The sequence below is a fragment of the Triticum aestivum genome, chromosome 4B, assembly GCF_018294505.1.
Source record: "Triticum aestivum cultivar Chinese Spring chromosome 4B, IWGSC CS RefSeq v2.1, whole genome shotgun sequence".
In the NCBI taxonomy this organism is placed as follows: Eukaryota; Viridiplantae; Streptophyta; class Magnoliopsida; order Poales; family Poaceae; genus Triticum; species Triticum aestivum.
The window spans coordinates 170,735,715-170,749,329 of NC_057804.1; the positions used below are offsets into that span (position 1 = coordinate 170,735,715).

The window sequence follows — 13,615 nt, forward strand, 5'->3', positions numbered from 1 at the left end:
GCAATCTTCTCCGGGTTTTTTTTGCTCTGATTTCTGCAACAGGAGCCTTGTTGCGTTCATGCTTCTACAACAAAAACCTTGTTACAAACTTTTTTCGCATCATTTTTCCTTTCGATATTTGCGACATGAGCCTTGTTGCACTCAGCCTTCTACAACAACGACCTCGTTGCGGAACTTTGTCGGACCGATTTTCCTTCTGATATCTACAACATGAGCCTTGTTGCGCTCAGGCTTCTGCAACAGCAACCTTGTTGCGGAACTTTTTTGGACTGTTTTTCTGTCTTTCGATATCTGCGACATGAGCTTTGTTGCAGAGAGCCTTCTGCAACAAGGGTCTAGTTGCAAAAACTTTCCCTGCAATGGAAAGGAGAGCGCGGCCATGGATGGGGAGGCGAGTGTGGTCATGGACGAGGGAGTCGAGCATGGCTGTCGGGTAACGATGCTACCAAGGTGCGCGGCCGTTTGAGGAGGTTCGTGATAGTGTCACCCCAACCTACATAGCCATCGACTGTCTTTCTTGTCAGTCGTTGTTGCTCCTATGCCCGCGCTAGCCACTAGTTGCTGCTCGTACGTCGGCTTCACACGCTTTGATCTTGTAGTTGTTGCTTGCATATGGGAGCGCCCCATCTTAGGGCATGGCATGCTAGAGGCAGTTGGAGAGTTAAAAAAAAAGCAGTGTGGATGGGAGTCAGGGACAAGGGAGATAAGGCAGCAAGGTAAAAGCGGTGGCGATCCCACCTAGAACATGTGTCACCCGTGGGAGGTGGCGGAAGCGTTACAAAGATCAGCCGGATGAAGGGGTTCATTTCCTATAAAAAACATTAAATCTGGATAGCTGGGTGGACGAGGAAGACCTAAAGGAGAAAACATATGGACCGTAAGGACATATGCTCCAAGTGATAGTGAGCCAAATGGACTGCCGGATCCCTTCTAAAGCTCCCACATGTTTGGTTCAGGTTTGTGGAAATCCAAACATCCAGACTGTTCCGCGATCGTTTGATGCATAACTTTGGATGGCAAAAAATGTCCGGACCACATGGACCGGACATTCAGAAGCATTTTGATGGACTGTGTTGGAGATGCCCTTATAGCTATCTGATCATCATACATACTTCCCCAATCCATTAGTAGCTAATTTTCACAATTTTTGAGGCTTTGTTCGGTTAGTAGGGATCCAATCATAAAGAAATTCGCATACACATGCACCTACCGAGCCCTACACGACCTCATGATTGCTTTGCGATCCGTAAAGTTGTTGGATTTCACAAGAGGCCACACCAAACTTTAAGTATTTGTTTTTAAAACTTGGTGGTTTTGTTTTTTGTTTGTATCAAGTTAAATATTTCTCTTTTGTAAGACGTTTTAGACAGGTCAGATTGTCTGAGTTGTCTAAAACATCTTAGGAAAGTGAACTGAGAGAGTAATATATTTTTTGATGATAGTAGTTAGTTTTGATACATAAAAATAAACTAGTTACAAATAAATAATGTCTCAGATTTATAAATTACTCCCTTCGTTTCATAATATAAGAGCGCTTTTTACACTAGGGCAGTGTCAAAAACGTATTATGGAAGGGAGGGAGTAAAAATCTACGTGTTGGATTTTTTGATGTGCGTTTGTGTCCGATGGGCGGGCGGACGCAGTAGCGTGCCCGTGGCTGGCCCATGTCGAAACCTTTAATTAAGGCGTCACGGCCCTATTTTGCTCTATCGTGTTCGATCCAAATAGGCCTTCAAGCCTCCTCATCAAAAGGAAAAGAAAAAGAAAAAAAAGCATCCTCCCTTCCTCCATCGTCTTCTTCCCCCTTGTCTTTCTTGCTCCAGGGGAAAGGAAAACAAAAGCCGAGCTCCCTCTGCCCGTCTGCCGCCAAGTGAAGAGAGGAGATTGCAGGAGGTGCGCGAGTCACGAGCCATGGACGCTTCAGCTCTCAACGACCCGAGGTTTCAGGCGCTCTTAGAGGTAACCCTTCTAACCCTAGACCCTAAACCTACACCCTCAGTCGGGGTAACAGGGGAACATCGCGGATCCTGGTAGTTCCCGCAGGCCCATCGGGCCCTTCGTTTGTAGCGCAGCGTTTTCGTTCTGTTTTCGGCGGTAATTTTTGTGCGATGTAATAATCGTCGACGGAAAAGGATGATCTGGAACTCCCTTCAACCCTTCGTGCTGTATTTTGCGCTCGGATTTATTACAGAATAGTTGGAGATGTGAAATTCGCGCCGATTATTCTCACCCTCATGCAAATCCGTCGGCGTGCTGTAATTTCTTTATATAGAAAGCAAAAATAAAAGTAAAATTAGGGGTGATAGTGCTCCTGAACTTTTAGGTTCAGATATGTGCTGCAGGTTAGTATTGGGACTGAATCCAGCATTACAAATTGTAGGTCCGTTTAGGAACATAATGATATTAAAGAGGCATGGATGAACCTGTCAACTCACCAAAGTGATTTTCTTGTTCTCATAGCTTCAAAGCTTGTCCAGCTGCCCAAAAGCTCCCAGATCCATTGTACATCTGGAGGTAGTCTGAGCTTCTGGCGGTAGAGTTTGCCCAATTCCTTGTGTAGAAGAACTACTCTAGCCCTTACTCTAAACTGAACCATCTCGAATCTATCTGGTTTCAAGCAGCACGTGACTGTCCACGTCCATTAGTCAGTTAATCAGTTTACTTTTATAAGGCTTGAACTCTTTTACTTGGAGGGTACAAGGAAGCTTGAAACCGTGGTCTTTGGTTTTCTGGCAACCTGTAGTTAGTGAATATACATGGCTCATTAGGTGGTCATTGAAATTAGAATAGCCCTGAATACCAAGTGCGTCTTTAATTATTATATATAATGGAGCTATCTTGTTGTTTTATGCAAATAGTGACGCATATCATCTCCTGGGAGATTATAAATTTATAATGCTTAAGTGATTTACAACCAGAATTTGCTGATGGTTATATGATGGAAACTTGCATTATTTTGCCATGTTCTTTCCTTGGTGAAACACTTGCATATAAGTTGCAAGATTTGAAATAGCATAGGACTTTGTATGACATAACCTAATGCAAAAAAAGGTGGCAGATCCACCATGTAGTGGTATTTCACAAGCTTTTTTCATAAAAAAACACTTGCCTATCTATAAGCAGTCATCCTTATTATTTGGAAAAGAGACGCCGCATGCAACTTGCCGTCATATCTTGGAAGCTTATGTTCCTGGTCATTTATGTGTAGGAAATATATTTGCTTAGAAATAGCATCAGAGTGCACGTTTAATAGTTGCGACCCAACTTAAGAGGAAAAATAGGGGTTCACATGGTCGAATTTGAAGAGAAGAATTATAGCTTGTCAAGTATTTTCATCTAGCATGCTGCAGGGACCCTCATCAGGAGTTTCTGATATTGTAAATAGTTGGTTTCATTTAGCTTCTACTCCCTCGGTTCCCAAATACTTGTCTTTCTAGGCATTTCAAATGGGCTCAACATACGGATGTATGTAGACATATTTTAAAGTGTAGATTCACTCATTTTGCGCCGTATGTAGTCACTTGTTGAAATCTCTAGAAAGACAAGTATTTAGGAACGGAGGGAGTATTTTACAAATCTCTAATTCAACCTGTAGTTCAACAGAAATCTAATCAGCACATACATTTTGTCTCTGTGCAGGAGGAGAAGAAAAAGGCCATGATGAATGAGATGATAGCGAAGCTGACTGACACTTGCTGGGACAAATGCATCACTGGAAGCATCGGGAGCAGCTTCAGCAACAGCGAAACCTCTTGCCTGTCCAACTGCGCAAAACGCTTTATTGATGTTAAGATGCTCACCATGCAACGAGCAAACAGCAGTAGCTAGGACCAGAATAGGTCTCCTGCTGCATCTGAATATGGAATCCACTAGAGTTGATGCAAACCACCTATCTTTCTCCGCAACATGAATAATTTTGTTACTTCTTTTGCTGTTGGACCGTAGTTAGTGCGACGGTTGCCAGAAATTTGCAGATGGTGATTAAAATGTTACTGCTACTATGTTTTCGCCTTGATATGGGCAGATGCTACGGCATGATTAGATTTGAGCAATTATGTTATAGTATGAAACACCCTGCTCTTATAGTACTTGGGCCTTTTTTGGTTCAACCTCCTCCTAGGGGTTTGGAGAGGATTGGAGGGGAATTTGATTTAATTTACTTCCATTTATTACTCCTGGAATTATCTATTTATCGGGACAGATAATACCCCATAAGGAAGGGCTGAGTTGAGCATTATTAATTTAGAAGATATGCTCACCTTCTTATTTCCCGTCCTTAGTTTAGGAAAGTGGAAAGTTTTTTCCTTTTATTTTAGGAATTTTGGGAACAAAACATTTCAACAAAGGAAGTCTTTCACCAGTCAAACAAGACGTAAGACTTAATCTAAAAGAAATTAATAGATTGGATCTATTTGCATTAAAAGAAGATAAAAAAAGGGTGAGCGAAGTAAGTGATCGAAAAACTTTGTTCTTTGTTCGTCCTATCTATAAGAGGAGAGAGCATATGAAAAATGTAACACATTCTTTTTTTTTAGCTCACTGGCCATCCGCTGGCAATTTCAGGCTTAATACTGATATTTTAGCAACAAATCTAATAAATCTAACTGTAGTGGTTGGTGTTTTGATTTTTTTTGAAAAGGGAGTGTGTGCGAGTTGTCTATTTCAAGAATAGATTGGATCTATTCGGCTGCACTTTGTAATATCTTTTAGTATTTTTCGAAAAATAAGAAAAGGGTGTACAATCTCGACAAATTAGTTCTAAATAAATTTAGAAATCATATGGAAGGCGCTTGTAGGGGATTTAATCCCCCACAATCCCTGTCAATCCCGATCCCCCTGAAAACCAGCATGGACACGCGGACTTCACACCAGCCTGTATCAGAAACCTTCTGCGTCGCCATCGCTGATAGGAAGTCGACTCGGCACCGGCGAACACACACCAGCCGACATGGCCACCAATGATGAGATGCAGAAGGGGGATACAAAGCATGAAGTCGCTTCCGATGCCGAGAAAAGGAGTGGAAAAGCATGCACCGCCTGCAAACCTGAAATGAATTGGCCTTGGTGCTGTTTCAGGTGTAGCAACAACAGAAACATGGAAAACATGATGAACTAGTAGACTGCCGGTGCGTTGCCACGAGCCAAAAATTAAATTTATAAACAATGCTCATATTTCTCTTCCCGAATGAAAACATTGCACGCAATGTTCAACCACAACACAAACACAAGTATCTTCTCTCTATGCCAACAAACACAATGCACCCCTCTAGCCTCTCGTTTCTGTTGAAGTTGTTCTCCCTAGCCCTCTTTGTTCATACATCAACCATCCTCTCAATCTATTGCACCTTAACTCTGCATGTGGCTTCTATGTCTACTACGTATGTCATGCAACATGGTACATGATAAAAAAGGATGAGATACAAGGCACCTCACCTTAGTACAAATCACAAGAAAATGTGGCATATGAACATGAAAACATTATTTCCACCACATGTTCATTCATAAACTAATAATGCTCTGTTTAACTGGGCTCTGCTTTCATCTCCACCAAAGATGCATCTCCGTCACTTCATCTCACTAATACTTATTTTCCTGTGGACCTCAAATATACATACAAGAATCACATGACAAGGTTGCATCATTGTCATTCCATCTATTCTTTCACTTCAGCTCTTTTGGTCATTGTAACACCAGTCTACTCCATTGTCACCCTACTCCAAATCCGCCCATGAACTGTGGTTTGGCAAGAAACCAAAGTTGTCGTTTCTGAAAGTTTGGGGCTGCGATGCTTATGTGAAAAAAGCTTCAACCTGATAAGCTCGAACCCAAATCGGAGAAATGTGTCTTCATAGGATATCCAAAGGAAACTATTGGATACACCTTCTATCACAGATCCGAAGGCAAGACTTTTGTTGCTAAATTCGGAAACTTTCTTGAGAAGGAGTTTCTCTCGAAAGAAGTGAGTGGGAGGAAAGTAGAACTTGACGAGGTAACTATACCTGCTCCCTTATTGGAAAGTAGTACATCACAGAAAACTGTTTCTGCGACACTTACACCAATAAGTGAGGAAGTTAATGATAATGATCATGAAACTTCAGAACAAGATACTACTGAACCTCGTAGATCAACCAGAGTAAGATCCGCACCAGAGTGGTACGGTAATCCTGTTCTGGAAGTCATGCTACTAGATCATGATGAACCTACGAACTATGAAGAAGTGATGGTGAGCCCAGATTCCGCAAAGTGGCTTGAAGCCATGAAATCTGAGATGGGATCCATGTATGAGAACAAAGTATGGACTTTGGTTGACTTGCCCGATGATCGGCAAGCAATTGAGAATAAATGGATCTTCAAGAAGAAGGCTGACGCTGATGGTAATGTTACTGTCTACAAAGCTCGACTTGTCGCGAAAGGTTTTCGACAAGTTCAAGGGGTTGACTACGATGAGACTTTCTCACCCGTAGCGATGCCTAAGTCTGTCCGAATCATGTTAGCGATTGCCGCATTTTATGATTATGAAATTTGGCAGATGGATGTCAAAACTGCATTCCTGAATGGATTTCTGGAAGAAGAGTTGTACATGATGCAACCGGAAGGTTTTGTCGATCCAAAGGGAGCTAACAAAGTGTGCAAGCTCCAGCGATCCATTTATGGACTGGTGCAAGCCTCTGGGAGTTGGAATAAACGTTTTGATAGTGTGATCAAAGCATTTGGTTTTATACAGACTTTCGGAGAAGCCTGTATTTACAAGAAAGTGAGTGGGAGCTCTGTAGCATTTCTGATATTATATGTGGATGACATATTACTGATTGGAAATGATATAGAATTTCTGGATAGCATAAAGGGATACTTGAATAAAAGTTTTTCAATGAAAGACCTCGGTGAAGCTGCTTACATATTAGGCATTAAGATCTATAGAGATAGATCAAGACGCTTAATTGGACTTTCACAAAGCACATACCTTGACAAAATTTTGAAGAAGTTCAAAATGGATCAAGCAAAGAAAGGATTCTTGCCTGTGTTACAAGGTGTGAAGTTGAGTAAGACTCAATGCCCGACCACTACAGAAGATAGAGAGAATATGAAAGATGTTCCCTATGCATCAGCCATAGGCTCTATCATGTATGCAATGCTGTGTACCAGACATGATGTGTGCCTTGCTATAAGTTTAGCAGGGAGGTACCAAAGTAATCCAGGAGTGGATCACTGGACAGCGGTCAAGAACATCCTGAAATACCTGAAAAGGACTAAGGATATGTTTCTCGTATATGGAGGTGACAAAGAGCTCACTGTAAAAGGTTACGTTGATGCAAGCTTTGACACTGATCCGGACAATTCTAAATCGCAAACCGGATATGTGTTTACATTAAACGGTGGAGCTGTCAGTTGGTGCAGTTCTAAACAAAGCGTCGTAGCGGGATCTACATGTGAAGCGGAGTACATAGCTGCTTCGGAAGCAGCAAATGAAGGAGTCTGGATGAAGGAGTTCATATCCGATCTAGGTGTCATACCTAGTGCATCGGGTCCAATGAAAATCTTTTGTGACAACACTGGTGCAATTGCCTTGGCAAAGGAATCCAGATTTCACAAAAGGACCAAACACATCAAGAGACGCTTCAATTCCATCCGGGATCTAGCCCAGGTGGGAGACATAGAGATTTGCAAGATACATACGGATCTGAATGTTGCAGACCCGTTGACTAAGCCTCTTCCACGAGTAAAACATGATCAGCACCAAAGCTCCATGGGTGTTAGAATCATTACAGTGTAATCTAGATTATTGACTCTAGTGCAAGTGAGAGACTGAAGGAAATATGCCCTAGAGGCAATAATAAAGTTATTATTTATTTCCTTATAATCATGATAAATATTTATTATTCATGCTAGAATTGTATTAATCGGAAACATAATACATGTGTGAATACATAGACAAAACAAAGTGTCACTAGTATGCCTCTACTTGACTAGCTCGTTAATCAAAGATGGTTATGTTTCCTAACCATGAACAATGAGTTGTTATTTGATTAAAGAGGTCACATCATTAGTTGAATGATCTGATTGACATGTCCCATTCCATTAGCTTAGCACACGATCGTTTAGTATGTTGCTATTGCTTTCTTCATGACTTATACATGTTCCTATGACTATGAGATTATGCAACTCCCGTTTGCCGGAGGAACACTTTGGGTGCTACCAAACGTCACAACGTAACTGGGTGATTATAAAGGAGCATTACAGGTGTCTCCAAAAGTAGATGTTGGGTTGGCGTATTTCGAGATTAGGATTTGTCACTCCGATTGTCGGAGAGGTATCTCTGGGCCCTCTCGGTAATACACATCACATAAGCCTTGCAAGCATTACAACTAATATGTTAGTTGTGAGATGATGTATTACGGAACGAGTAAAGAGACTTGCCAGTAACGAGATTGAACTAAGTATTGGATACCGACGATCGAATCTCGGGCAAGTAACATACCGATGACAAAGGGAACAACGTATGTTGTTATGCGGTCTGACCGATAAAGATCTTCGTAGAATATGTAGGAGCCAATATGGGCATCCAGGTCCCGCTATTGGTTATTGACCGGAGACGTGTCTCGGTCATGTCTACATTGTTCTCGAACCCGTAGGGTCCGCACGCTTAAGGTTTCGATGACAGTTATATTATGAGTTTATGAGTTTTGATGTACCTAAGGAGTTCGGAGTCCCGGATGAGATCGGGGACATGACGAGGAGTCTCGAAATGGTCGAGACGTAAAGATCGATATATTGGATGACTATATTCGGACATCGAAAAGGTTCCGAATGATTCGGGTATTTTTCGGAGTACCGGGTAGTTACGGGAGAAGTAATGGGCCTTGATGGGCTTTAGTGGGAAGAGGAAAAAGGCTGCTGCGCCCCCCTTCCCCTTTGGTCCGAATTGGACTAGGGAAAAGGGGGCCGGCCACCTCTCCTTCTCCTCCTATTCCTTCTCCCTTCCTCCCCTCTTGGTGGACTCCTACTAGGACTTGGAGTCCTAGTAGGACTCCCTATCCTGGCCGCACCTTTGCCTTGGCCGGCCTCCTCCTCCTCCATCCTTTATATACGGAGGCAGGGGGCACCTCTAGACACACAAGTTGATCCACGTGATCTGTTCCTTAGCCGTGTGCGGTGCCCCCTGCCACCATATTCCTCGATAATACTGTAGCGGAGTTTAGGCGAAGCCCTGCTGCTGTAGTTCATCAAGATCGTCACCACGCCGTCGTGCTGACGGAACTCTTCCCCGACACTTTGCTGGATCGGAGTCCGGGGATCGTCATCGAGCTGAACGTGTGCTCGAACTCGGAGGTGCCGTAGTTTCGGTGCTTGATCGGTTGGATCGTGAAGACGTGCGACTACTTCCTCTACGTCGTGTCATCGCTTCCGCAGTCGGTCTGCGTTGGGTACGTAGACAATACTCTCCCCCTCGTTGCTATGCATCACATGATCTTGCGTGTGCGTAGGAATTTTTTTTGAAATTACTACGTTCCCCAACAGCCGTTGCGAGGAAGCTGATGTCAACACGTATGGATCTCATCCATGGTAGCAAACACATCAAACAAACACACATTAGCAAGCAATCACACACACCTTCATCTTGGGATCCGGCCGTCTAACGTTGACTTGCCAGTCAGTACAATCTAGCCGCTGCCATGCTCACTGTAGCCGAATCCACTATCCCCGGTCAGGCAACCATAACCTCACCCATGACCATGTACCACACAAGCACAAAACCTCACACATACCATGCCCACGGGCCCGATATCCCATCCATACCCAAACCCACCGGGTACCCATAGGGCAACTCGACAATATGCGATATTATACCCTCAATAATGGCAAATAAACAGAAAACAATGATTTTAATTCACAGTTGACAAGCTCACAATCACAACCACATATAAATAGCATGACTATGTTTGCAAAAATGGTAGCCTGACCATAGTAAATAACACGTCTACATGTGTAACCAAGGGGCAAATAGCAACCAAAAATTATTTAAAACAAAGTACAGCTCCAAGTCTCCGAACATGATTTTAGTAAATAAAAAGTGCACTGTCCACACAACCACCAACCAGTAGCTCCAGGTCTTCATTTTCGAGTGATGACTGAAGTAGGTTCGTCCTACACGCGATACAGACCAAAAGAACATGATTTAATTAATTACGCAGAGAATCTTACAATTTAAGTGAAAAATATCTGAAGTGAAAACAACAAGGTTGTAATTTTTTTTACCATTTGTTCTTCGTCATCCTCTAGAACACTATGAAATTCTATAAAGAGAGTGGAATTCCTATCACCTAATGTCTAACCAACAATTATTATATAAATAACAAGGTATTTGCACAATAAAAATAAGAGGCAAGTGCAAATATTGAGTACCTAATAGATCCACATGAGACCAATCTTGCGTACACTTGAGAGCTTCTGAAATATTAGGAGTAAGACTTGAGATTCAGATGCTGGAGTGACTTGAGATTCAGACGCTCCATCTTGAGAAGCCAGTGAACCTTTCCGTATCACAGCTGAGCCTTGCGCTCCATCTTGAGAAGCCAGTGAGCTGTACATAATACACAACAGATAAGTTTAAGAATTGTACAGAAAATAGTATTCAATTTTAGTAAAAGTGAACCAAATAAGTAGAATGTAAAACTCGAATTATGGTGATCCCACAACAGTCTTCACAATCATAGGTACCAAACCAGTCACTAATTAATTTTCTTTCGAGCAAACATGCAACACCTGAATCTTAATTGAAGATGATAGTAATCGATTAAATAACCAAACATGCACACATGGATAGATCCACGTACTTGCATACAGTAGTATAGGAATACGAATGTGTACTACTACGTATTGATATTACAGGAATATAAGCAAGAATCATGCCTTGAATGAAGCCTGGTCCTTGAAGTGGCCATGCTGTCCGCCGTGGTACATGCTCCCAGCCTGCCTTGCTGGTGTGGCCTGCCTTGTCGTCGCTGAACCCTTGTACCTCGATCGCTTGCCGTCGCAGCCGTTAACTTCTTCGTGATCGTGAATGGTGATCTATGGGGGGTATTCTATGTGATTTGTGAATGCCACATGTCATTCATCAGGGCGGGTCTCACCTGATTTATATGAGACCTGGTCTCATATAATTTTTTTTCATGGACTGATGGAATAATTTACGGTGGGGTAATTTACTTTCCACCTTTTAAGAAAAAACATATGGTGGGATAAGGAAAGTTAAGATTTTTGCCATAATTGTTTTGTAATTTTGGGAAGCGTGGCCCACAACCACGCTTGATTGTTAGAAAGTGAGTAAGACGGAGATCTTCATTCCAAGAAGGAAAGAATCATTCGTAATGAGGAAATACAATTGCCAAGATGGAAAAAAGAAAGGAAGGGTTATGGAAATTGATTTGATTTTTAATGCGAAGGGTGGTGGGATGTGAGACGAAAATAAATCAGACGAAAAAAACCGGTCGAAAAAAACCAGACGAAAGTGAGGGACTATTCAACCAACTCGTTCATTAGAAATAGAGATTAGCAACTTTTAATCAATATGACATACGCTACACTACTAAGCTCTTGCAGTAGGAAATTCCAATTAAGTGCAAGAAATTTTGTTACTGGAATATATTAGCTCTTGTATATATTAGCTTTTTCACTTTGATAAGAAAGCGTATGTTTTGACCTAATTACATAATCATAAATAAAGGGCACCAGAAAAAAGTAAAAAGGATTGTCTGAGCCCAGGTTCGAACTAGGGACCTTTAGTGTGCGAGACTAACGTGATAACCAACTACGGCACCCAGACCTCTTGTTCAGACTTCTAACCTAAAACATTCTAATAGGGATACGAGTCTCGCTAAACGAAACAACGCCGAGCGATACTCCGATGCATCAGAGATGTTATGGATTGGCAAGTGAGACACTAAGCGGGAGGCCCGCGTTCGCCCCACCACTGCCGCATATGTTAAGTGAGAGGACCGCATCTACCCACATAATTTCAAGTGGTTTAGTGGACATTTCACATACCATCAAAATTCACAAAACGCAATGACCTGAACAGAGCCAACTCTGCTCTGTGTTACTACCAGTCCTTAGACTACAAAGCCAGGAACGGTAAATAAAAATGACATAGCCAGCAACCTCTATGCCCATCCACATTTACATCAATTGGACATAACAGTCTTGACTCCTATTTCTATCATGTTTTGGCATGACTCAAATTTTTGTAGAGAGAAGCAAGTAAACAGTCCCTTGTCAGCACTGTGAGCTGGAATCTTCAGGTTGACCCACAGATATATGAATTGCAATGGAAATAAATAATACTTTTGAGAATGTACCACAATAATATTAACTGTATATATTAGCTGTTAATTAAGGGAGACTTCATGGACACACAGTGATCAAATCTTTTACTGGCATCAATCGCTTCCTGCACCGTCATGGCACCTGAAGCTGCACTGACCGCCACGCCTGATCCTATCGCTTGATTCACAGACGATTCGGACGCATCCGCTTCCTGCACGCACTTTCAGGTTACAAAATATAAATACAGGAACCAAGCTCATGTTCAGAACATACAGCTGCTAATCCACCATCATCAGTTGAGTATGTTTTGAGCCGCGTAACCGCAGTCTGTGAATCTTGCTCCAACTACACCTTTGCGTAGATGACTGAAAGTGAGTCTTCCTGCAGTCCTGCCCCTCAACTCTCTGCTTATATACACAGCCTGGGCAAGCCTCCCGCCCCTGTTATTAAAATTTTGAATTTGTGTGTTTTCCTCTTCACATGCAAGCAGGCAAATGGCAACACCTGTCAACATGCTGGCTTTTAGTGCAAACAACATTAAACCTTTGGAGCATACACCAAGCAATTGTAAATTTGTAATCAGAAATTTCATCTCTCACTAAATTCAGAACAAGGCACAGCCTCACATCAACTGATTGACAGATCAACATATGTTGCATATTCATGAGCTGAGCACGTTATTGTAATGCTAACAACGACGGAGCTACGGCAAGGCCGAATGGGCCGTGGCCCGCCCAGCACTGAAGCAAAAATAATTGTATGAAGCCCAGCCCACAACAATGCATTGATTTTCAAGTAGATAGCACCGTTTCTACTCTGTGGCCCGCCCAGCTTTTCTTTGGGAGAGAATTCCTTATTTGGCCCTTTCTTAAATTTTGGTTCCCTTTTTGGCCCTAGTAAAAAAAATCTTCCTGTTCTAGCACTCAAATTTCAGTTTGTTCCCTATATGACATTTCCGTCAGTTTTGGCAACTAACACCGTTAAATCTAACATGAAAAGTCCTTTTTACCCTTGGTGTAGTTTGTGACCAAAATTGTGAACTGGAAGTCAAAAGCAATGGTGATGTGATCTGTTTGTCTTGAATACATTACCAAATGAAACCAAATCTGCTATTTAGCACATCTTTAATTTTAATTGGATAATTGGACAGAACCTCCCTTGTATTTTGATGATATATCCCCTGTACAGTTCATATATGCACAAATTATAATATACTTGGAGCAGATTCACATGTATGCAAACTAAAAGTTCATAGAAACTTGGTCCAGGTTCACATATACGCAAACAGTCCACA

General features: G+C 42.1%; 1 protein-coding gene and 1 non-coding gene across 2 annotated transcripts; one reads left to right on the forward strand and one right to left on the reverse strand.

The window, feature by feature from the left end:
- The first annotated feature begins 1,702 nt into the window (after positions 1-1,702).
- Positions 1,703-4,048, forward strand: LOC123091623 (mitochondrial import inner membrane translocase subunit TIM8). Its single transcript, XM_044513188.1, has 2 exons — positions 1,703-1,959; positions 3,640-4,048. Exons 1-2 carry the CDS (start codon positions 1,912-1,914, stop codon positions 3,826-3,828), a joined length of 237 nt encoding a protein of 78 aa, XP_044369123.1. The 5' UTR covers positions 1,703-1,911; the 3' UTR covers positions 3,829-4,048.
- A 7,699-nt stretch (positions 4,049-11,747) lies between these two features.
- On the reverse strand, positions 11,748-11,821 carry TRNAA-CGC (transfer RNA alanine (anticodon CGC)). The gene has a single exon. It is a non-coding gene; the product is annotated as a tRNA-Ala (tRNA).
- Between the last annotated feature and the right edge of the window lie 1,794 nt (positions 11,822-13,615).

Excerpts from the sequence above, each read along its gene's own strand:
- LOC123091623 (XM_044513188.1), top strand. The coding sequence starts at position 1,912 with ATGGACGCTTCAGCTCTCAACGACCCGAGGTTTCAGGCGCTCTTAGAG. Across the intron at positions 1,960-3,639 it reads GGTTTCAGGCGCTCTTAGAG|GAGGAGAAGAAAAAGGCCAT; the intron begins GTAACCCTTCTA and ends GTCTCTGTGCAG.